The sequence below is a fragment of the Myxine glutinosa genome, chromosome 1 (assembly GCF_964187855.1).
Source record: "Myxine glutinosa chromosome 1, kmMyxGlut1.1, whole genome shotgun sequence".
Taxonomy (NCBI): Eukaryota; Metazoa; Chordata; class Myxini; order Myxiniformes; family Myxinidae; genus Myxine; species Myxine glutinosa.
The window spans coordinates 255,373,653-255,399,383 of NC_136261.1; the positions used below are offsets into that span (position 1 = coordinate 255,373,653).

Sequence of the window (25,731 nt, forward strand, 5' to 3'; positions counted from 1 at the left end):
TATGTGCTCTACCGAGTGCCATTCTCGTTCAACAAGCAATGTTATTCAGCATTAAAGGTATTTACAAAAACAAAACGTCACACATACACACACGTTAAAGTGAAACTTGAAAAGATCCTGGAAGCTGAAGAGCACCGATATGGTACTAGTGATTATTGGAGCAACGGGAATGATAAAGAGGAATCTTACAGAGATCTTAAAAAACCATCCCAGGGAATATTACAACAAACGAACTGCAGTTGGAAGCTGTCCGAGGCTCGGTGACGATCCTCAAGAATCCTCGGAACAAAACTTTGAGAAGAAGAAAACTTCACAAACCGGTGCATGAATCATGATCCCTTACTGAAACGGAGGTGGATACTTCGAGACATGGGAGGACTCCGTTCCACCTTCAGAAACCGGCATGTGGAGACAACAACCAAGGGCACACACATATATATACAGTCACGTGAAAAAGTAAGTACACCCCATGTAAAGTTTTGACTTTTTCAACATATTTCAACATACAGCTATTTGATCTTCATTTCAACAATATTGATAGATAAAGGTGATATAATACAACAAATATCATGAAACATTTACATTTTGTAGTCCATTGTATGATTTAAATAAACATAAATGCAAATTTCGCATGTGGAAAAAGTAAGTACACCCCTACATTTATCACTACTTCAAACACCTAAAATTAGAATCAGGTGCACCAGCTCAGGTGCAAATGATTAGAACATCGTTAGAGAGGATCTTGGAGGAACCTGTCTTATTTAAACCTCAAACATTTAGTTTGGTTTGCTCTTTGTTGTTGAAGTGTGCGGCGTCACCATGCCTAGATCAAAAGAGCTCTCTGAGGCCTTCAGAAAGAAGGTTATAGATGCCTACGAGTCTAGGAAGGGATTTAAAAAGATCTCCAAACAATTTGAAATCAATCATTCGACTGTCCGGAAGATCATCTACAAGTGGAGAAGATTCCAAACAACTGCCAACTTGTTCAGGCCAGGCTGCCCCAGCAAGTTCAGCCCAGGAGCAGACCGCAAGATGCTGAAAGAAGTCTCTAAGAACCCCAGAATGTCATCACGGGACCTACAGGTAGCTCTTGCCACTGTTTATGTCAAAGTGCATGGGTCTACCATTAGAAAGAGGCTGCACAAATTTGATCTACATGGGAGGTGTGCCAGGAGGAAACCTTTGCTGTCCAGAAAGAACATCAGGGCAAGATTAAAGTTTGCCAATGAACACCAAGGCAAAGACCAGCACTTCTGGAACAATGTGCTCTGGACAGATGAGTCAAAGGTAGAGCTATTTGGCCACAGTATCAGAAGACATGTTTGGCGAAAACCAAAGACAGCATTTACCACAAGAACCTGATACCAACTGTAAAGCATAGGGGTGGAAATATTATGGTTTGGGGCAGCTTTGCTGCATCAGGGCCTGGGCAGCTCACCATCATAGAATCCACTATGAATTCTTCATTGTACCAGAGGGTGCATGAGGATAATGTGAGGCCATCTGTCGGAGAGTTGAAGCTCAACCGAAGGTGGACCTTGCAACATGACAATGACCCTAAACATACCAGTAAATCCACCAAGGAATGGCTGAAAAGAAAGAAATGGAGGGTTCTGGAATGGCCAAGTCAAAGCCCGGATCTAAATCCCATCGAGATGTTGTGGGGGGATTTGAAACGAGCTGTGCATGCAAGAAACCCCTCAAACATCGCACAGCTGAAAGAATTCTGCATGGAGGAGTGGGCAAAAATTTCTCCCAGTCGATGTCAGAGACTGGTAGACAGTTATAAGAAACGCCTACTTGAGGTTGTTTCTGCCAAAGGGTGCAATACCACTGATTAGAGCCAAGGGTGTACTTACTTTTTCCACATGCGAAATTTGCATTTATGTTTATTTAAATTCTACAATGGACTACACAATGTAAATGTTTCATGATATTTGTTATATTATATCACCTTTATCTATCAATATTGTTGAAATGAGGATCAAATAGCTGTATGTTGAAATATGTTGAAAAAGTCAAAACTGTACACGGGGTGTACTTACTTTTTCACGTGACTGTATATACACACACACAATTGCAAAATCCCATCTCCGCTCCGTGGGCAGACTTATCCAATCACTTTGATAAAACTCCTTGCTGATTCCAACAACAACTGGCAATATAAAATCATCATAGACCATGGTATTCTATCACTGCAAATTTTATTCCACGTCTTTCATTCATTGATAAAATAACTCTATATTTTTACCCGTCGCTTCGCTGATGGCTTTAAAAGTTGACATGTTGTAGTTCACAAACATTCTGCTCGATTCACTCCATCATTTGCCCGAGGTCATTTTCCATAAATCTGCTTGTAAGTCAGCTAACATCATCTTCCTCAATCATCCTTGCTGCTTATATATGGTGTGAGCAAAAATCACTTCCGCTTCGCTGCAAAGCTCACTGATGGATGGCTTTGGTTTGAACCTCCAATTAGACTGAGTGAAATGAAACATTTTGAACAAGAAAAAGAGCAATCAGAGATTGCAAACCCTCGCCAGGATGTATTTTCAGTGGTTTTTAAGGCTTTTGTGTTAAAACAAATATGGCGGCCGAACCACGTGACTGATGACGTCATTATTTATTTATTTTTCTCCTCCAATGTATGCCTACATGACGCTCAATAAATTTCATCTGATCGGATGAAGTTTTGTACTTGTCGAATTATGACGTCATAATGGAGGGACCTATAACATCATCATTAACATATTTTATTCCCCATGCAGAGTTCTTTACAATGAGCCATGTCTCAATTTTTTCTATGCAGTGGTTTCGGAGATATGGAGGTGCAACGTTTTTCGGTTTTTCAAGATGGCGGCCGAACCACGTGATCTATGACGTCATAATTGTCATTATCAATTTCTACAGGTATCAGAAGTTGGATAGTTGAATAGGAATAGTTGAATAGCACCTATGGTAATAAATTTCCTGTCGGTCCGACCAACGGTTGCAGAGAAAATCATATTTATTCTGTGCGGACAGACAAACTGACTCAAATGCAATACCCTCTCCTCAGGCGAGGGTAAAAATTACAATTATTCTCACGCAGATTTCAACATCACCGTAATGCATATTATGAAGAAGAAGAGCTTTCTTTATACAAGAAGAAGAAGATGATTTGGCATACAAGCTACCACCGGGAGCGCTCTATGGTGCGCAGTTACATAGTGAGCATTGGGGTCTTCCCCCTACCTTGAACCCCCTCCCCCAGATATTCTACCACAACATAAACCATACTTGGGGTACCCTTAGGCAACATGTGAAATTTGGTTCAGTAGTTTTTAGTTTTTGAAGCATATATACAAAAACAAATAAATACACAAATTAACTTTCATAGTGTCGATTAGAAATGCATTTATTGTGAACTTTAATGGTTTTGTAACCTGTTTATAAAAATGCAATCTCACGTGAGTGTTACATATTTATGTGAATGTATGTGAATTACCATTCAGGTCTTTGCTTATCCGTGTGTAGTATATTAAGTTGTGGTGTAGTTGTTGTGGTTGGAGGGTCAGGAGCCCTTCTGAGGGAGTGGCCGGAAACGGAAGTGGCCGGAAACGGAAGTGACCGAAAACGAGAGAGGAAGAGAAAAAGACACGAGGAAAAAGAAGGTTTTCGTCTTCCTCGCCCCGCTCCGAACAAAGGTGGAAGCGACCTTGCGCGGCGTGGACAAAGCGGCGTTCCGAAACCCGTTTGGCGAGAGGAGTTACCTGGACGCGTAACTACCTTTTGACACGTCAAGTCCCCGTGAGTTCGTGCACGGAACCAAGCGGTCGCACGTTGAGCCTCGCACGCGTTGCAAACCGCGCTGGGTTTTGCCCCGTCTACAAGGACGCGTACGGGTCGCACGTTGAGCCTCACACGCGTTGCAAACCGCGTATGGTTTTGCCCCGTCTACAAGGACGCGTACGGGTCGCACGTTGAGCCTCGCACGCGTTGCAAACCGCGTTTGGTTTTGCCCCGTCTACAAGGACGCGTACGGGTCGCACTTCGGGGCCTCGCGCGCGTTGGAAGCCGCGCTGGGTTTTGCCCCGTTGCTTGGCAAGGAGGTGCGCTGCAGCAGCTGTCCCCGGTACGAGACGGCACGTTTGGAGCACGTCCGCCCGGGGTTCGTTCAACCGCCCGTGTGCGGAGACGAGAGACATTGTGAGAGACATTGACCACGGAGGGAGTCAGGAGTGGGGCTCACGTGAGGAATATATAAGATGGCCATCTTAGAGTTAGTGTAGATGAGTTTACATCTTTGTAATATTGATTGTGCATTGTTGATGGTTGTTGAGTGCTCAGGGAATATATTATTGATTATTCCGGATCCTTGGTGTGGGGTTTCTTCTTGACCGGAATTCATATTGATTGCGTTACGAAAGCGTATAAACCATATATCTTTCTGGCGGGGTCCCTCCCACGGTCCGGGGGTCACCAAGACCAGGTAGTTACCGGGAGGACCACGTAACAGAATTGGGGGCTCGTCCAAATTACGATTTGCGGTTTCGCAATTGGGTCTACGTCCGGGATTTAAAATTGTATAAAATAATAAAATAATAATATTTTTTATTAATTAAAATTTATTAATTAATTATTAATTGGTAAAAAAAAATTTGTTGAGAAATTGGGGTAAAGTCTTGGGTGAAGGTTAACAGGTGTTAACGATAGGCACCATGGCGTTTGTGGCACAGAACTTTGGGGTAACACCGAGTGAGGCACAGTTCCGAGCGTTGCTAAAGTCGGACCTCTTGAAATTGGCCAAACATTTTAACTTGGAGGTCCGAACTAATTTGAGGAAGGCAGAGTTGCAGGCCACGGTGATACAATCTATGGTGGGATTAGGAAAATGGGACGAGTTAGCCTGGGAGTGGCTACCCGAAGAACCAGAAGACGTTGAGCTCCGGAAACTGGAGTTGCAGTTACGGAGCCAGGAACGGATTAAAGAAGAAGAAAGGAAAGCAGAAAAGGAAAGAGCAGAAGAAGAAAGGAAAGCAGAAAAGGAAAGAGCAGAAGAAGAAAGGAAAGCAGAAAAGGAAAGAGCAGAAGAAGAAAGGAAAGCAGAAAAGGAAAGAGCAGAAGAAGAAAGGAAAGCAGAAGAGAGGAGAGAAGAGAAACAAGCAGAGGAAAGGAGAGTGGAACGAGAACTCCAGGAAAGGATGAAAACAGAGGAAAGGAAAGCAGAAGCAGAGGAGAGGAGAGCTGCAAGGGAACTCGAAGCAGAGGAGAGAAAAGCGGAAAGGGAATTAAAGGAACGTGACATGGAGCTTCAGCAAGAAATCAAATTCAAGGAGCTGGAGTTAATGAGAGAACGGGGAGAGGCACCACCCTTGCTGACGGGGTCGACACCTAACCAGAAAGCCTGGGATGTGGGCAGACATGTGAGGCTGGTTCCACCGTTCAGTGAAAAAGAAGTCGCAAAATTTTTTCCACACTTTGAGAAGGTGGCTCGACAATTAAACTGGCCGGAGGAGGCCTGGACCATACTCGTGCAAAGTGTGCTGGTGGGGAAAGCTCAGGAAATTTATTCGGCGCTACCAATGGACCAATGTGCAGATTATGAGGTACTGAAGACGCACATCCTCAAAGCGTATGAGTTGGTTCCGGAAGCTTACAGGCAAAAATTCAGGAATGCCAGGAAGAGGGAGAGTGAGACCCATGTGGAGTTTGCCAGAGTGAAAGAAAATATGTTTGATCGGTGGTGTGAGTCAAAAGGAGTCGGGAAAGACTTCGAGACATTGCGGGACTTGATCCTGGTGGAGGAATTCCAGCAGTGTGTCCACGAGGACATCAAAGTGTACCTGCAGGAAAAGAAAGTACCGAAGTTGTGGGACGCAGCCACCATGGCAGATGATTATGCCTTAACCCACCGAATAGGGATCCACAAACCTAACTCCTCGCCTAGACTTCAGCAGGGGAGTTATGGAACACCCGGTGCGGAGAACGACCTTACATGGCGGCGGCCTCGAGATGATTATGGGGACAACTATGATACCCCAACGGTTAGAAATCCGAGGGCTACGGGCCCAAGACAAACTTATTTTTCGGGGGGCTCAAGGCCGACCCCGAGGTTCTCCCCCGGGCCTACTTGTGCTTTTTGCCATAAAACTGGACACTTGATGTCCCAATGTTACCTCCGAAAAAGGGAGAACCCGGAACGGAATCAGTCTAGTGCGACTCCGAATGCACTGGCAAGTGTGAGAAATCATTCTTGGAGAGCAGAGCTGGGGGAAGATTCCCCTGTCAAAGGTACGGCGTCCCGGGAGAACCTTGTTCAGGAGGGCTACAAACATTTCATTTCAGAGGGGTTCGTGTCGCTGGATGGCGACCCGAGTAACCAGAAGCCAGTTAGGGTATTGAGGGACACAGGAGCACACCAATCGTTGATGCTGGAGGGCATTTTGCCATTGTCGGGGAAGACGGCAACTGGGGTTAGTGTGCTTTTACAGGGGGTCGGGGGCTATGTTAAAGCTCCGCTTCATGTCATCCAGTTGAGTTCTGAGTTGGTATCCGGGCCGGTCACCGTAGGCTTACAAGCCACCCTTCCTGTGGAGGGAATCTCTTTTATTATCGGGAATGATTTGGCCGGGGGGCGAGTTTCGGGTAATCCAATAATGGTGGACAAGCCCAGTAAGGAAAATAACACCACTCGGTTAGAGATGGAGATTCCGGGTATCTTTCCATCCTGTGCAGTGACTCGGGCTATGGGTAGAAAGCACGCGGAAGAGAAGGAGGAAGAAAGAGAGGGGGAGTTGGAACCCTTAGAGGTACGGGAAGACAACTCGAAAAAGGGAAATAGCCAGGGGAGGGATTCCCAGGAATTTCGAGAAATGGTAGCGTCTGGAACGCAAGGGGACGTGGAGTGTCCGTCGGAGACCGCGGAGAACGAAGTGGAGCAAACCGCGCTGGTCCGAAGGAGACTAGTGGAAGAACAACACGAAGACTCGGAGATCCAGAGGTTAATTGAGAAAGCCGTTACGGAAGAAGAGGCTACGAAGATACCTGTGGGGTATTTCATGAAGGGGGAAACCCTAATGAGGAAATGGAGGCCCCCGGAGGTGCCCGCAGACGATGAGTGGAAAGTTCACTATCAGATTGTGGTGCCACCGCTGTACCGGAAGGAGATCTTGAGTCTGGCACATGAGACCCCTTGGGCCGGGCACCTGGGAGTGAACAAGACCTGTGACAGGATATTGGTACATTTTTTCTGGCCGGGACTGCGACGGGATGTGGCGGAGTTCTGCAAGTCCTGCCATTCTTGTCAGCTGGTGGGAAAGCCGAATCAAAAAATCCCCCCCGCCCCGTTAAAGCCAAATCCAGCTTTTGAAGAGCCATTCAGCCGAGTCATTGTGGACTGTGTGGGCCCTTTACCCAAAACCAAAGCTGGACATCAATACTTACTGACCATCATGTGTGCGTCCACCAGGTTCCCCGAGGCAGTGCCTCTGAGGAAAATAACGGCGGCAGTTATTGCAAAGGCCTTGATTAAATTTTTCACTTGGGTTGGCCTACCTAGGATCATTCAATCGGATCAGGGGACCAATTTCATGTCCACACTGTTCCAGCAAGTGGTACACCTGTTGGGGGTGGAACAAGTAAGATCCAGCGCCTACCATCCCGAGAGCCAAGGGGCCCTGGAAAGGTTTCACCAGACTTTAAAGAATATGATCCGAACGTATTGTTTTGAATGTGCCAAGGATTGGGATGAAGGGATACCCCTATTGTTGTTTGCGGCGAGGGAGTCCGTGCAGGACTCCTTGGGATTCAGCCCGTTTGAACTGGTGTTTGGACACGCAGTGCGGGGACCGTTGAAATTGGTGAAAGAACAGTGGTTACTACAGGAGTCCCGGACACCGATGGTGGAGTATGTGGCCACAGTAAAAAACCGATTGGCAAAGGCGTGTGAGGTGGCACGACGGAACTTGAGAAGGGCCCAGGGGAAAATGAAGGAGAGACATGACAAGACCTCGCAGATAAGGAATTTCAGTCCTCAGGACCGGGTGTTAGTATTGCTGCCCGTTCCAGGTCAGCCCCTCCAGGCTAGGTATTTCGGTCCTTATGCAGTGGAGGAGAGGGTGAATGAGACAGACTACGTGGTGACCACTCCCGACCGACGAAAAAAGCGACAGTTGTGTCATGTCAACCGACTGAAGAAATATCATGAGAGGGAACCGGTGGAAGACGTAGTTCCTGTCTCACCGGTCGTACCGGTGACAATGGACGGAAACGCCGGTGTGAAGTTTGATAACTTGGATGACCAGGCCTGCCCCAAATTGACGAACACCGAAGTGTTGAATCATTTGGATGAGAAGTTAGGTCATTTAACAAGGGAACAGCAAGGACAACTGTCCAGCCTAATGTTCGAATTTAAACATTTGTTCACAGATGTACCTGGTCGTACGGACTTAGTATATCATGATATCGAGGTGGGGGAGGCCACTCCAGTGAAACAACACCCCTATCGGATGAACCCGGTGAAGATGGAGTACCTTCGGAAGGAGATGCAATATATGTTGGACAATGACATCATCGAACCAAGCAACAGTGAATGGAGCTCCCCATGTGTGTTGGTTCCGAAACCCGATGGCAGCTTCCGGTGTTGTACGGATTTAAAACGGGTGAATGCAGTGACCAAGACCGACTCCTATCCGCTCCCGAGGATTGACGACTGTATTGATCGAATAGGCCCAGCTAAATTTGTTACCAAATTTGACTTGCTGAAAGGGTATTGGCAGATCCCTCTTACTGATAGAGCCAAAGAAATCTCAGCTTTGGTCACTCCGAATGGGTTATATCAGTACAAGGTCCTCCCTTTTGGGTTGAAGAACGGGCCGGCGACATTTCAACGACTGATTAATAGGCTCATTGCAGACCTGGAGGGGGTGGAGGCATATCTGGATGATGTAATCATCCACACCATGACCATGGAAGACCATATTAAGCAAATCCATGCATTTTTTCAGACGATGTCCGAGGCAGGTCTGACCATCAACTTAGCCAAGAGTGAATTTGTAAGAGCACAGGTAGTGTTCCTCGGCCATGTAGTAGGGCAGGGTCAAGTACAACCAGTGACCGCCAAGGTAGAAGCTATCGATCGCTTCCAAGTCCCAAAGGGGAAGAAAGAGCTGATGAGATTCTTAGGTATGGCGGGGTGGTACCGGCGGTTCTGTAAGAATTTTTCGGATGTGGTAGCCCCTTTAACGAGTTTGTTGAGAAAGGAGACCCCATTCGTTTGGGATGGCAAATGTCAGGCGGCCTTTGCCCATGTCAAAGCGATACTAATGAGCTCTCCGGTCCTAACCGCTCCGGACTTTCAGGCACCTTTCAAGTTGGCCGTAGATGCAAGCGATGTGGGGGCTGGAGCGGTCTTGTTACAGGAAGATGAGGATGGGGTGGACCACCCCGTGTGCTACTACTCCAAGAAGTTCAATAAACATCAGGCAAATTATGCCACCGTGGAGAAAGAGACCCTGGCTCTCCTGCTAGGGCTTCAACATTATGAGGTGTATTTAGGAATCACGTCCTTTCCCATAAAGGTCTTTACGGATCACAACCCCTTAACCTTCATTCAAAGAATGAAAAATAAAAATCAGAGGTTGATGAGATGGAGTTTGGCTTTGCAGGGGTTCAACTTGGAAATTGAACATGTACGGGGCCGGGACAATGTCGTGGCGGACGCTTTGTCCAGATTGAGTTAATCTGGGGGGGGGGGGGGGGGGGGGGTTGAGTTATCTGGTTGGTTTCTCCAAATTGGCCGGCAAAGAAAGTTTTCGCTGGGTTCAAACTTTCTTTCTTGAAGGGGGGGAGTGTTACATATTTATGTGAATGTATGTGAATTACCATTCAGGTCTTTGCTTATCCGTGTGTAGTATATTAAGTTGTGGTGTAGTTGTTGTGGTTGGAGGGTCAGGAGCCCTTCTGAGGGAGTGGCCGGAAACGGAAGTGGCCGGAAACGGAAGTGACCGAAAACGAGAGAGGAAGAGAAAAAGACACGAGGAAAAAGAAGGTTTTCGTCTTCCTCGCCCCGCTCCGAACAAAGGTGGAAGCGACCTTGCGCGGCGTGGACAAAGCGGCGTTCCGAAACCCGTTTGGCGAGAGGAGTTACCTGGACGCGTAACTACCTTTTGACACGTCAAGTCCCCGTGAGTTCGTGCACGGAACCAAGCGGTCGCACGTTGAGCCTCGCACGCGTTGCAAACCGCGCTGGGTTTTGCCCCGTCTACAAGGACGCGTACGGGTCGCACGTTGAGCCTCACACGCGTTGCAAACCGCGTTTGGTTTTGCCCCGTCTACAAGGACGCGTACGGGTCGCACGTTGAGCCTCGCACGCGTTGCAAACCGCGTTTGGTTTTGCCCCGTCTACAAGGACGCGTACGGGTCGCACTTCGGGGCCTCGCGCGCGTTGGAAGCCGCGCTGGGTTTTGCCCCGTTGCTTGGCAAGGAGGTGCGCTGCAGCAGCTGTCCCCGGTACGAGACGGCACGTTTGGAGCACGTCCGCCCGGGGTTCGTTCAACCGCCCGTGTGCGGAGACGAGAGACATTGTGAGAGACATTGACCACGGAGGGAGTCAGGAGTGGGGCTCACGTGAGGAATATATAAGATGGCCATCTTAGAGTTATTGTAGATGAGTTTACATCTTTGTAATATTGATTGTGCATTGTTGATGGTTGTTGAGTGCTCAGGGAATATATTATTGATTATTCCGGATCCTTGGTGTGGGGTTTCTTCTTGACCGGAATTCATATTGATTGCGTTACGAAAGCGTATAAACCATATATCTTTCTGGCGGGGTCCCTCCCACGGTCCGGGGGTCACCAAGACCAGGTAGTTACCGGGAGGACCACGTAACATGAGTATTGGTGGATTCATCCGAGTTTGAGCTGACACGAAGGCATCAATAGAAACTTTATGTGCATTTTGATAAATATTTGAGGATAATGGTCAACAATCAATTCAGGAGCGCTTGAGAAGCCCTTAGCATAGTGTATCTCAAACAGTGGGTCGTGACCCCCATGAGTGGGTTTATTGGTGGGTCGCGAGCTGCCTGCCCTAAGTAATTACTCAAGTCCTAGTGATGTTCCCAATGACTTACCCATGTGATCCTGCATTTCCAATCTTAATAGTGATCAAAAGTAAAGCCAGAAACAGGACGATCAATGTCGAGAGTGAGCTACGATGTTCGCTGAGTAGGACTAGTCCACAAATGGACATGTGTGCAAAAAGGTAATAAAAATGGCCCAGGTTCCAGCCTCATTGCCTCCGCCACCAAAGGTGGATGGAGGTTATGTTTTCACCCCTGTCTATTTGTCTGTCCGTTTGTGAACAAAATATCTCAAAACGTTGTGGACGGATTCGGATGAAATTTGGGAGAGATGTGGCGTATGTGACAAGGACTAAATGATTAGATTTTGGTGAAGATCCGGATTCGGATCCGGCTACTAGAATTTTTAAAGTGATTCTTCACCATTGGGAGATAGGGCCAAAAACCATACATAGCAGGATATCTCAAAAAGTTGTTTACGGATTTGGACGAAACCTGGTGGACAGGTTGGGTATCTGACAAGGAAGATTCGATTCGATTTTAGTGAAGATCTGAATATGGATTCGGATATGAGAATTATTTAATGTTTTAAGTGATTCTTCACCATTGGGAGATAGGGCCAAAAACGATACATAGCAGGATATCTCAAAAATTATGGATGTATTTAGACGAAACTTGTTGGACATGTTGTGTGTGTGACGAGGAAGAATCCATTCAATTCAGGTGAAGATCCGGATGCGGCTGGTATAATTTTTTAAGTGGTTCTTCACCATTGAGTGACATGGCCAACCTGGCGGAGGTATGCACTCTACTGAGTGCTGTTCTAGTTGTTACTCCTGCAGTCAGGGTTGGCACTATTCGGCCCAGTCCAGTTTTCCCCATCTTAGTTAAAAACCCTTACTTGAATAAACCCAGTATTTTCCGATTAAAATGGATTTAAAACAAAATCTACGTTCCTGTCTTTTTTTTCAACCCTTGTAGGGGATAACAGGGGGTCGTGGCGACCATATACCAGGACGGATGGGTCGTCCGGTAAATCCGACTTTAAAACACTGCCTTAGCATGACATTCTGTGGAACACGGAGTATCAGGCTCACCCGCAGACCAGCACACAGTGCCACAGCTCCTTTCATGTGCAGGTGGTTCCAACTCAAATCGAAAATTTCCAGTGCTTCATTGGTTGCTGAGGGGAGAAAGACTGGGCAATTCGCACCACAAATATATTGCTCATGGAAGTGCAAGGTAGAACTGACTGTGTGACAAACATCAAGGGAATTAATAAAACAGGAAGAGGGAAAAGGGAGGTGGGGAAGAAACACTGAAACTGGCAAGTAAGACGGTTGGGTTAGTAAAGGTTGATGGGAGTAATAAAGACCATGGGACACAATTGCGAATGACAAGAGACAGTGAGTGGTGCATTGCTTGCTTGAATCTCTGGGGGGAAGAGTGAGACAGGACAACAGCCTCTAGAAGCTGATTTAATAGATGGGAGAAGTAAGTGATGAAAGTTGGATTTTGGAATTTTATCCAAGAAGATGTTATTGGAAGAGCACAGACATGCTGGAGTTGCTGGGAAGAGTTGGAGAACTGAGAGAGCAAAGAGAGCAATATAGGAGAATAGACAGTAAAAAATATAATTTTCGATTTTATAAGACTTCAAAACAAAGCATTTTATGTGACGCGCAAAGGCCACGGGTTACACACCTAACATATGGCCGAGGTACTTGCCACCTTTCTCACAGAATTCATTGTGACTGAGGTCCAACTCCTTCAGCTCGTTGTTGTTCTGAAAAAGAATCCCAGCATAAAACAGATCTATCCTTCCTCATTATGTGAAATTTAAAAATCTGCTGTACTATATACTTCTACTTAAACCTAACCTTAAAATAAATTTTGAAAGGGAATACCACATACACATACCCTACGATTAGTCTTTAACGGCCACAATTATTCCCACCTCGTGGGGTTGGCCGAAGAAAGTTTTTGGCCCAAGTCTCACGAACCGATTAGCCCAGCCTAACGTTCAACGAAGTAGGTTAGGACAGGATTTTGTAACTTGTTCAGGGTGCTGGAGATAGCTTGCTTACTCTTCATGAGGGACACCATATGATGTTTAATGTCCACCAAATGCTGGCAAGACGAGATGCCCAGTTTAACGCCCATCTCAGGGATGGCGCAGCCACACCCTGCCTGTGAAACATAGGACTGATAGTTTATAGCTGGCCCGAGATTGGAACCCACGCTTGACAGCTCAGAGGTGAGTGTGTGCACCTGTAGAGTGTTCCCAAACTTTTTTGTCTACGACCCCAAAAAAATGAAATCACACTCACCTCATGACCCAAATGGTACCTACAAGAAGAATTGTCGAAGAAAATGGTTTAAACAAGAAAACCCTCACCCCTCCTCCCCTTCTCCCCATTTCAAAAACCGGGATTTTGAGAGAGAGCGAAACCTTGCTAATGTAGAAATTCTGCAACAACAAATAACGTGGAAAGGGGACTCACTGTGGTCTAACAAGACTCAATGGTGAGTCTATGCATGGTATCAACAGTGTAACCCTCCATGTCTCATCAGTTATGTTGCCCTACATTTTGTGAATTATCTTAAACACATGGACTGCAAAATATATAACTTTAACATTGAACAAAGAATCTAGCTAAGATAACTAAAACATATAATTAACTTGAACTTAGCGAAGAAAACTAAAATGTATAACTAAACTTGAACTTAGCCGGGATAACTAAAACGTATAACTAACTTGAACTTAGCTAAGACAACTAAAACGAATAACTAACTTGAACTTAGCCAAGATAACTAAAACGTATAACTAACTTGAACTTAGCTAAGACAACTAAAGTGTATAACTAACTTGAACTTAGCTAAGGTAACTAAAACGAATAACTAACTTCAATTTAGCTAAGACAACTAAAGTGTATAACTAACTTGAACTTATCTAAGACAACTAAAGTGTATAACTAACTTGAACTTAGTGAAGATAACTAAAACGAATAACTAACTTGAACTTAGCTAAGACAACTAAAACGAATAACTAACTTGAACTTAGCTAAGATAACTAAAACATATAATTAACTTGAACTTAGCAAAGAAAACTAAAATGTATAACTAACTTGAACTTAGCCAAGATAACTAAAACGTATAACTAACTTGAAATTAGCTAAGACAACTAAAGTGTATAACTAACTTGAACTTAGCTAAGGTAACTAAAACGAATAACTAACTTCAACTTAGCTAAGACAACTAAAGTGTATAACTAACTTGAACTTAGCTAAGATATCTAAAACGAATAACTAACTTGAACTTAGCTAAGATAACTAAAACGTATAACTAACTTGAACTTAGCTAAGATAACTAAAACGAATAACTAACTTGAACTTAGCTAAGATAACTAAAACGAATAACTAACTTGAACTTAGCTAAGATAACTAAAACGAATAACTAACTTGAACTTAGCAAAGACAACTAAAGTGTATAACTAACTTGAACCTAGCTAAGATAACTAAAACGAATAACTAACTTGAACTTAGCTAAGACAACTAAAACAAATAACTAACTTGAACTTATCTAAGACAACTAAAGTGTATAACTAACTTGAACTTAGCTAAGATATCTAAAACGAATAACTAACTTGAACTTAGCTAAGACAACTAAAGTGTATAACTAACTTGAACTTAGCTAAGATAACTAAAACGAATAACTAGCATGAACTTATCTAAGACAACTAAAGTGTATAACTAACTTGAACTTAGCTAAGATATCTAAAACGAATAACTAACTTGAACTTATCTAAGACAACTAAAGTGTATAACTAACTTGAACTTAGCTAAGACAAACTAAAACGAATAACTAACTTGAACTTAGCAAAGACAACTAAAGTGTATAACTAAATTGAACCTAGCTAAGATAACTAAAACGAATAACTAACTTGAACTTAGCTAAGACAACTAAAATGAATAACTAACTTGAACTTATCGAAGACAACTAAAGTGTATAACTAACTTGAACTTAGCTAAGATATCTAAAACGAATAACTAACTTGAACTTAGCTAAGACAACTAAAGTGTATAACTAACTTGAACTTAGCTAAGATAACTAAAACGAATAACTAACTTGAACTTATCTAAGAAAACTAAAGTGTATAACTAACTTGAACTTAGCTAAGATATCTAAAACGAATAACTAACTTGAACTTATCTAAGACAACTAAAGTGTATAACTAACTTGAACTTAGCTAAGACAACTAAAACGAATAACTAACTTCAACTTAGCTAAGACAACTAAAGTGTATAACTAACTTTCAACTTAGCTAAGATATCTAAAACGAATAACTAACTTGAACTTATCGAAGACAACTAAAGTGTATAACTAACTTGAACTTAGCTAAGATATCTAAAACGAATAACTAACTTCAACTTAGCTAAGACAACTAAAGTGTATAACTAACGTGAACTTAGCTAAGATAACTAAAACGTATAACTAACTTGAACTTAGCTAAGATAACTAAAATGTATAACGAACTTGAACTCAGCTAAGATAACTAAAATGTGTAGCTAACATTTTTTATTTTTTTTGTATACAGGATCGAGGCTCGTGAAAGAGCTAACATTTATCACACAAACAAATCAAACAGACAAACAAAGTATATAAAAAGGGGAGCGGTAGACAAGATGGGGAGAGAAGGGGAAGCACACAAACACAACATTTGAGAGCAGGGACATCGGGAGATGTGTGGGAGGGAGAGGGCTTGAACTTAGCCAAGATAACTTTAAACATATAATTTTTTTTTTTTTTTCCCCCAGAGTCGAGGCTCGTGAAAGAGCTAACATTTATCACACAAACAAATCAAACAGACAAACAAAGTATATAAAAAGGGGAGCGGTCGACAAGATGGGGAGAGAAGGGGAGGAAGCACACAAACACAACATTTGAGAGCAGGGACATCGGGAGATGTTTTTGGAGGGAGAGGGCCTGGGGGGAGGCAGGATAGGTATAAAACGCAAGGACACCAAGGACTTCCAGGAAAGAAGTCAAAAGTCACCTCAAAAAAGTGGATTTGGGGTGAAATCAGCGGGGGTAGAAAAGATCAAGGTTTTGGATTGGGGAAGACAAGAGGTGGTGGTGAACAGCCGTTTTAAAGACCTGGAGGGAGGAGTGGGATTGAAGAGAGTGAGGGAGTTTGTTCCAGAGGCGGGAGAAAAGAGGAATGAAGGAGTGAAGGTGAGCAGAGAGTCTTGATTTTGGCAGTTTAACCATAAGAGGGTTGCAGGCAGATCTTGTGCGACATGCAGGAATATTTGGGAGACAGAGCCCAGAGAGAGCTGGGGGAGCAAGGCCAGAGAGGAGTCGGTAGAAGACGGAAAGACCACCAACCTGCCTGCGGTGAGTGAGTGAGAGGCCCTCGGAGATAGCGTCATCGCGGGAGATTCCAATGATTCTGAACGCTTTGGTTTCCACAGCGTGAAGACGAGCTAGGTGTGAGGCAGGAGCACCAGCCCAGAGGGGAGAGCAGTATTCCATTGAGCTGCGGATGAAAGCCTTGTATGTGGTGAGGAGCTCAGTCAGGTGTGCCAAGGAAGGACTTCGCACGACGGAGGATGCCCAGTCGGCGACTGGCTTTGGAGGCCAGCTTGGAAATGTGGTTTTCCCAGGAAAGATCATGGCAGATAGTGAGACCCAAAAGCTTGAGTGACAGAACTTCTTGGAGAGGATTACTCAGAAAGTATATGGGAGGGTTGTCCAGTCGGTCTTTTCGGAGAGACATCGTAAGAGCGTGAGATTCGTCAGGATTGAAAGACATGTTCCACTTGTTTGCCCAGTCTGTGATTTTGTCCAGGTCTGCAGAGAGTGAGGAGGCTGCAGACTGCCGATCTGAGGGATGAGGAATGGAGCGACAGAGAGTAGAGTCATCAGCAAAGAGATAGAGAGGATTTTCAAGAGTGTCAGAGAGATCATTGATGAAGACCAGAAAAAGCACAGGGCCCAGAACACTACCTTGGGGAACTCCAGCCTGAACAGGAAGAGGAGATGAGAGAAACCCATTCAGGGCCACACGTTGACGACGACTAGAGAGGAAGTCCGCCAGCCATGCATGGAGACTTGAAGTTAACCAAAATAACTTTAAAAGTATAATTAACTTGAACCTAGCTAAGATGACTAAAATGTATAACTAACTTAAACTTAGCCAAGATAACTTTAAATGTATAATTAACTTGAACTTAACCAAAATAACTTTAAAAGTATAATTAACTTGAACCTAGCTAAGATGACTAAAATGTATAACTAACTTAAACTTAGCCAAGATAACTTTAAATGTATAATTAACTTGAACTTAACTAAGATAACTTTTAAAGTATAATTAACTTGAACCTAGCTTATATCCCTTTAAATTTATAACTAACTTGAACTTAGCTAAGATAACTTTAAATGTATAACTAACTTGAACTTACCTTGGATAACTAAAACGTAGAAGTAACTTGAACTTGGCTAAGCTGATTTGGGTTAACACCACTGGTCCTGCCAAAACCTCCCATCAGACAATGAAACGCAGAGTCATGTGGAAAATGACTCTCACTTACCATCAATCCCTGAGACAGGTTCATTGCATCTTCATCCTTAAAATGGTTTCCTACAAAGCAAAGGATTCATCATCACTAAACGAGTACTATACATGATGATACGAACATGACTCAAAGGAAGAAAGATCTCAGGATAATTTACTTATTGGATTAGTCGACAATAATGTACAACAATTGGACACCTGAGAATCCCAACGGTTTGTTGATCTAAGAGATTACCAGTTCGCCATAAATTATTTACAGGTCTGCATAGATATTGAACATGTTATCCAATGGCGACTATATTTCAGCTAATTACTCACACCAAAGGGTTTAAAGATCTCGATGGACCACTCATACCTGACAATTGGACCTTCTCTAAAGTACAGTTGTTGTACAACATTCTTCCCAAGGCCTCGGCTCCTCCAGACTCCAAGTGGTTGTTAGAGAGATTCTGCAAGTCAGAAATAACAAAAAGAATCACAGTCATTTTAAACTGAAAGTTGGGAATTCATATCACTTTGCTTCTCTGGATCTACAATGGCCAGACACTTCTATCTCACGATGCTTTTTAAACGTGTAACTTGGATTATTTATTGTCCACACTATTCAAAACAAGACCAAAAGTCTAACAGCGGCGTAGCCAAACTTGTAAAATATTATAAACCACAAACACACATGATTAGCTTTTTTAACAGTCGCTAATGCTGTTTATAACATTAAACAAAGACATTTGGAGGAATCCCGACATCCATGAGGTAAGTTTTACTTAGAACTAAGCGAAGATCTACTGTAATCTATAAACCACACCAGGTGAGCTAACAAGAGGCATAATAGACAGCCAAGGCTAATTTTGGTTTGTGTCGGTGGACAATTTGAACAATACTTTTTATCAACTCCTTAGGTGGAGTGGGCCTGGCCTGACTGGAGCACGACTTCCGCTCTACGAGCTTAAATCTCTGGAGCTTCCCGGTGTCACATCTGACAACAGGGTTTGTACGGGTCATGGAAATCCTGGAAAGTCATGTAATTTCACAGGCGGTCATGGAAATCCTGGAAATTAAGAGAAAGTGTATTTCCTGTTATTTTCAGAACTAGCAATGGTACCCACCCTATGGGCAGGGCTTCAATTGGGAGGCCCAAATGAAAAGGCTAAATATCAGAAATTGAAGGCTTTTTTTTTCTTCTTTTAAACGATTTATATAAACATCCGTTAAATCTCGATCGGTGCAGCCATTTGTGCGGCACCCGGGAAAATAACGTCATGCGGGAGCAAGTATCAGCAGGATGTGGCAGTGTGGGAGTCCACGTTTCTGATCCTCCTTCATGCCGAAGTAGCCCACCACTTCTCCAAGCATTCCGCTCTTCAGATCCGACATGAGAGATTTAAGCTTGATACTGAAGACGCGTGCAGTTAGTCCTCCCGATGTCGTATGTACTCCCAATACGTGTTTCCTTCATTGTAAAAACTTCCAAATCAACAGTTAAAAGGATTTTGAGCCGATCGGTGTTACGGCCGTGGCAATATCGATGGAGACAGCAAACTGTTAGCATGCATATACACCGCCCAAATAGCTATGTGGAATTCTCTCAAGTAGAGATTAAACTCACGTCATTTGAACTTTGTCCGAGGTCATTATTTACTTTTAATGTTTATATACGAATGATGTTTAATGATGTTTATATTGGTTTTGGGTCGTCCTTTCCGCATATCTCGTGGGATTGTGAGTTGGAGAGACGGCCGTGATGGCGGGGAGGGGGTTGGAATTCTCTCAAGCAGGGATTCAACCCGTGTCCTTATAAAAGGTCTTTGTCCGAGGTCACCGAGTCCGATCGGTGCAGCCGTGCAGCGATCGGTGCAGCCGTTTGTGCGGCACCCGGGAAAACAACATCGTCGCAATGAAAACATCGTCACAATGAACGTTATGCGAACGCAAATGTTATGCGGGAGTCCAAACCTGAGAATGCTGGAGACCAAAGCTGAAATTGGGAAAATTAAAGTCAATTTTACTCCTGGAGATCCCAGGATTACCCACCCAAAATATAGTTGCGATCGGTTCAGCAGTTTTTACGGTACCTTCGAACGGACAGACAGACGGACGGACGGACATTTGGTGAATTATAGTAAGATAAAACAAATAGCTCTGGTCTGCTTTGTTCTTTACCGGACTTCTGTATCCAGCCCACCACATTGTCATGTTAACAGTTACCTAATCTGTTTTTCAACAGAAGCAGGATAGTGGTCAACTTTAAATCATTGATAATTCGCATAATCTTGCTGATGTGTTTTGCGGTAGGGGGTGAGCAAAATATGCCTGTATGGGGCCATAGAACATCAGTAAAAGGTCATGAAAAATACATCGAATTTCAGATACACAAAAGTGTAAGAATGCTGGACAAGTTCTCTGCCTCGATCCATGTTGCACCCGTCTTTTATTCCCTCGCTGACCGACGTCACTGATGACTACTCGCTCCCTATCCCTCCCTCACCATTGGCCCATATCCCGGCCGTTTGGCGTGGTGATCACCTTCCCCTCTTTTCACTCAATTTTGCTGCGGATGCCACGGCCTTAAAGGTACGACTTTTTGCTTGGTGCCTTACGGCCTTGCCAGCACTGAAAGACACATTTATGACAGATTTCACAAAGGAAAGAACATAAAACATAGGCTCAAAGGGATGAGGATTTTTAGACACAGACATGAGGGTGGGTTTGATGTTTCTATCTATTACATAAGCAACGCATATCTAATATCAAATTTAATTACTTTACTCTTATTCTAAAGCACTCATTAAGGAGATAACTGCTCTATAATAACTTAATAAGTATTCATTCACCCCAAGGAACCATTGACACAACAATGTATTACTTATCCATCTTCAATCCTGTTGTAGTATGGCTGTATCTGCTCTTGAATGATTTATATGTCCTCATACAGATTGTACATCTACTGGTAAACATTGCTGGATATTCATCAAACCCACTTCCTCTAACTGTCAATGGAATTACCAGGGATCAGTTATTGGTGAAATATTGTTTTCTTCATCTACCTTCACTTGATACAATTTTTACAGAATTTAAATATCAGCTCTTTTGCTCAAGGTCATCTGCCATCTGTTTGGAAATCTGCCAACATCACCGCTTTGCACAAAAAAGGTGCAAAAACAGATCCCAGCAACTACAGACCAATCAGCCTTCTCCCAATTATCAGCAAAGTCATGGAATCAATCATTGCTTCAGATATGAAATCTTTCCTCTTCTCCAATGGCTTGATCTCTGATCATCAAGTTGGTTTCAGACCTGGTCACTCTACTCTGGACATGCTGCTTCTGCTTTCTCAACAATGGATGGAGGTCCTCAATGCCAAACAGGAAATTAGAGCTGTCTCCCTTGACATATCACGTGCCTTCGATACGGTCTGGCACCCCGCTCTGCTCACCAAACTCTCCTCTTTTGGTATCCATGGAAATCTCTACGCATGGCTGGCGGACTTCCTCTCTAGTCGTAGTCAACGTGTGGCCCTGAATGGGTTTCTCTCATCTCTTCTTCCTGTTCAGGCTGGAGTTCCCCAAGGCAGTGTTCTGGGCCCTGTGCTTTTTCTGGTCTTCATCAATGATCTCTCTGACTCTCTTGAAAATCCTCTCTATCTCTTTGCTGATGACTCTACTCTCTGTCGCTCCATTCTTCATCCCTCAGATCGGCAGTCTGCAGACTCCTAACTCTCTGCACACCTGGACAAAATCACAGACTGGGCAAACAAGTGGAACATGTCTTTCAATCCTGACAAATCTCACACTCTTACGATGTCTCTCCGAAAAGACCGACTGCTTTCTGAATAATCCTCTCGAAGAAGTTCTATCACTCAAGGTTTTGGGTCTCACTATCTGCCATGATCTTTCCTGGGAAAACCACATTTCAATTCTGGCCTCCAAAGCCAGTCGCCGACTGGGCATCCTCCGTCGTGCGAAGTCCTTCCTTGGCACACCTGAGCTCCTCACCACATACAAGGCTTTCATCCGCAGCTCAATGGAATACTGCTCTCCCCTCTGGGCTGGTGCTCCTGCCTCACACCTAGCTCGTCTTCACGCTGTTGAAACCAAAGCGTTCAGAATCATTGGAATCTCCCGCGATGAAGCTAACTCCAAGGGCCTCTCACTCACTCACCGCAGGCAGGTTGGTGGTCTTTCCGTCTTCTACTGACTCCTCTCTGGCCTTGCCCCCCAAGCTCTCTCTGGGCTCTGTCCCGCAAATATTCCTACAGGTCGCACAAGATCTGCCTGCAACCCTCTTATGCCTAAACTGCCAAAATCAAGACTCTCTGCTCACCTTCACTCCTTCATTCTTCTTTTCTCCCGCCTCTGGAACAAACTCCCTCACTTTCTTCAATCCCACTCCACCCTCCAGGTCTTTAAAACAGCTGTTCACCACCATCTCTTATCTTCCCCCATCCAAAACCTTGATCTTTTCTACCCCGGCTAATTTCACCCCAATTCCACTTTTTTGAAATACCAACTTCTGTCCTGGAAGTCCTTGGTGTCCTTGTGTTTTATACTTCTCCCACCCCCCCCCCCTTCCCACGCCTCCTCCCCCCAAGCCCTCTCCCTCCCACACATCTCCCTGCTCTCAAATGTTGTGTTTGTGTGCTTCCCCTTCTCTCCCCATCTTGTCTTCCGCTCCCTCTTTTTATATATTTTGTTTGTCTGGTTGATTTGTTTGTGTGATAAATGTTAGCTCTTTCACGAGCCTCGATTCAGTATTTTTTTTAAAAAGGAAAAAAAAGCTTTCACTGCTATGCTGATGCTACTGAGATCAACATATACATGAATCCTGATGATGAGCAGTCTTCGGTAACTGAATTCCTGGTTCTCTGAAAATTAAAAATGGCTGTCGAAGTGTTTCATATTCACTGCTGTGAAGTTCTCGGTCTCTCGTCCACCTTTAAAAAGCTTCAAATCCAGAGGGTAAAACGTTCTCTGCTTCCATGGTTTCAAATTTAGACGTCACAATAGACCCAACACTTTCCCATACTCCACATATCTTACTATAATTCACCAAATGTCCAGCCGTCTGTCTGTCTGTCCGTCTGTCCGTCCGTCCGTCCGCAGTTACCGCAAAAACGGCTGAACCGTTCGCAACGATATTTTGGGTAGGTAATCCTGTGACCCCCTGGAGTAAAATAGGCTATATTGTTTTTCCAATTTCAGCTTTGGTCTCCAGCATTTTCAGGTTTGGACTCCCGCCTAACGTTATTGTCCGGGGTACCGCAAAAACGGTTGCACCGATCGCAACGATACACCTACATGCCCATGGGATTCCCACAGGTGACCCCACTAGTTCCTAAAATCCAACCAACTTTCTGACATCTGCACAATATTGCCCACCCTCACTCATGCTTAAACTGAGAATTACCGACAGAAACTTCGCTTTATGCTCTCACATCACCCTTGGATTACTGCACTCCCTTTTTACAAAAGACATTCCATTATCTCGACAGGTCAAATAACTACAGGTAAACATTCGGTTCCAACTCACAACATGTTTGATGAAGCGGTTCTCAGATAACAGGTCAGCAATGTGTTGACCTCCTTCAGCTGTAAGCCAGTTATCTTCGAGGTTTAAAAATGTCACGTGCGTGTTACCCTGCAGAAAAGTGGGTCAAACCAAGGTCCAAACCAATTCAAAGCTATGGGGTGTGTATAAAGCAAACCTTGGGTGTAGCCATAGGCCACCAGTACGTATCACAAATACCAGCAACGAGATTGCCAGGGCCTTGACACCTCGAGCTCCCAACCCACGGTGTTCCAGTCTCAGAGAAGATCCGCTCAGACCTTCAAGTACTTTCGATGCAGGTACCACACCTGCAATCTTGCTAGCGTACTTGTAGATACCTTCGCTGCCCAGCACCGTCGTATTCTTCAGGGCTAAGTTAATGATAGAATTTCATGAGTACTGGTGATACAAAAAAATAGACCTTAAAAAACTGAAACACAAGGATGAAAGACCTTTCCTTCATTCTGCCCATCACACCCTAACTCCATAAACTTTAACATTCCCTTCATTCTGCCAATCACACCTAACTCCATAAACTTTAACATTTCCTTCTTTCTGCCCATCACACCCTAACTCCATAAACTTTAACATTTCCTTCATTCTGCCCATCACACACCTAACTCCATAAACTTTAACATTTCCTTCATTCTGCCCATCACACCCTAACTCCATAAATTTTAACATTTCCTTCATTCTGCCCATCACACCCTAACTCCATAAACTTTAACATTTCCTTGATTCTGCCCATCACACCCTAACTCCATAAGCTTTAACATTTCCTTCATTCTGCCCATCGCACACCTAACTCCATAAACTTCAACATTCCCTTCATTCTGCCCATCACACCCTAACTCCATAAACTTTAACATTTCCTTCATTCTGCCCATCACACACCTAACTCCATAAACTTCAACATTCCCTTCATTCTGCCCATCACACCCTAACTCCATAAACTTTAACATTTCCTTCATTCTGCCCATCACACCCTAACTCCATAAACTTTAACATTTCCTTCATTCTCCCCATCACACACCTAACTCCATAAGCTTTAACATTTCCTTCATTCTGCCCATCGCACACCTAACTCCATAAACTTCAACATTCCCTTCATTCTGCCCATCACACCCTAACTCCATAAACTTTAACATTTCCTTCATTCTGCCCATCACACACCTAACTCCATAAACTTCAACATTCCCTTCATTCTGCCCATCACACCCTAACTCCATAAACGTTAACATTTCCTTCATTCTGCCCATCACACCCTAACTCCATAAACTTTAACATTTCCTTCCTTCTCCCCATCACACACCTAACTCCATAAGCTTTAACATTTCCTTCATTCTGCCCATCACACCCCAACTCCATAAACTTTAACATTCCCTTCATTCTGCCCATCACACCCTAACTCCATAAGCTTTAGCATTTCCTTCATTCCGCCCATCACACACTAACTCCATAAACTAACATTTCCTTCATTCTGCCCATCACACACTAACTCCATAACCTTCAACATTTCCTTCATTCCGCCCATCACACCCTAACTCCATAACCTTCAACATTTCCTTCATTCCACCCATCACACCCTAACTCCATAACCTTCAACATTTCCTTCATTCACCCATCACACCCTAACTCCATAACCTTCAACATTTCCTTCATTCCACCCATCACACCCTAACTCCATAACCTTCAACATTTCCTTCATTCTGCCCATCACACACTAACTCCATAACCTTCAACATTTCCTTCATTCTGCCCATCACACCCTAACTCCATAACCTTCAACATTTCCTTCATTCCACCCATCACACCCTAACTCCATAACCTTCAACATTCCCTTCATTCTGCCCATCACACCCTAACTCCATAACCTTCAACATTTCCTTCATTCTGCCCATCACACCCTCACTCCATAACCTTCAACATTTCCTTCATTCCGTCCATCACACCCTAACTCCATAACCTTCAACATTTCCTTCATTCCACCCATCACACCCTAACTCCATAACCTTCAACATTTCCTTCATTCCGCCCATCACACCCTAACTCCATAACCTTCAACATTTCCTTCATTCTGCCCATCACACCCTAACTCCATAACCTTCAACATTTCCTTCATTCCACCCATCACACCCTAACTCCATAACCATCAACATTTCCTTCATTCCACCCATCACACCCTAACTCCATAAGCTTTAACATTTCCTTCATTCTCCCCATCACACCCTAACTCCATAAACTCTAACACAGCAGAACAATGGCAGCTGGTGCCCAGTAATTTCACATACCCAAGTTCTCCTTTTGATGCTGTTTCTCGTCTTCATCGGTAAAACCGATAGACTTTTTGGGGAAAGACGAACGCTCCATTACATCCTCTGCGCTTTCACCCATACCTGGAATAAAGGTCAGATGGTGCCTTGTCTTGATAGGTTTCATCACTCGGTGAATGCAAGAGCTCACTTATTCCCAACGGATTCCATCTTTACCTGTTGCTGTTCTTTCGAGTCATTTCGGCCAGTCAAACATGCTATCCCAGCACTCA

General features: G+C 44.0%; 2 protein-coding genes across 4 annotated transcripts in view; both read right to left on the minus strand.

Moving 5' to 3' along the window:
* Positions 1-25,580, minus strand: part of LOC137438897 (uncharacterized) — a 31,951-nt gene extending 6,371 nt beyond the window's left edge. The window contains exons 1-7 of the mRNA XM_078771093.1: positions 25,478-25,580; positions 23,385-23,557; positions 23,169-23,276; positions 17,998-18,091; positions 17,659-17,708; positions 12,770-12,851; positions 12,163-12,248 (exon numbers count right to left, since the gene is read on the minus strand). Of these exons, the coding sequence (XP_078627219.1) occupies positions 12,163-12,248; positions 12,770-12,851; positions 17,659-17,708; positions 17,998-18,091; positions 23,169-23,276; positions 23,385-23,557; positions 25,478-25,580 (696 nt within the window). The remainder of the gene's footprint in view (positions 1-12,162; positions 12,249-12,769; positions 12,852-17,658; positions 17,709-17,997; positions 18,092-23,168; positions 23,277-23,384; positions 23,558-25,477) is intronic.
* Positions 1-25,731, minus strand: part of LOC137436499 (ribosomal protein S6 kinase delta-1) — a 283,132-nt gene that overhangs the window by 82,000 nt on the left and 175,401 nt on the right. The gene's annotated exons all lie outside the window — the stretch shown is intronic.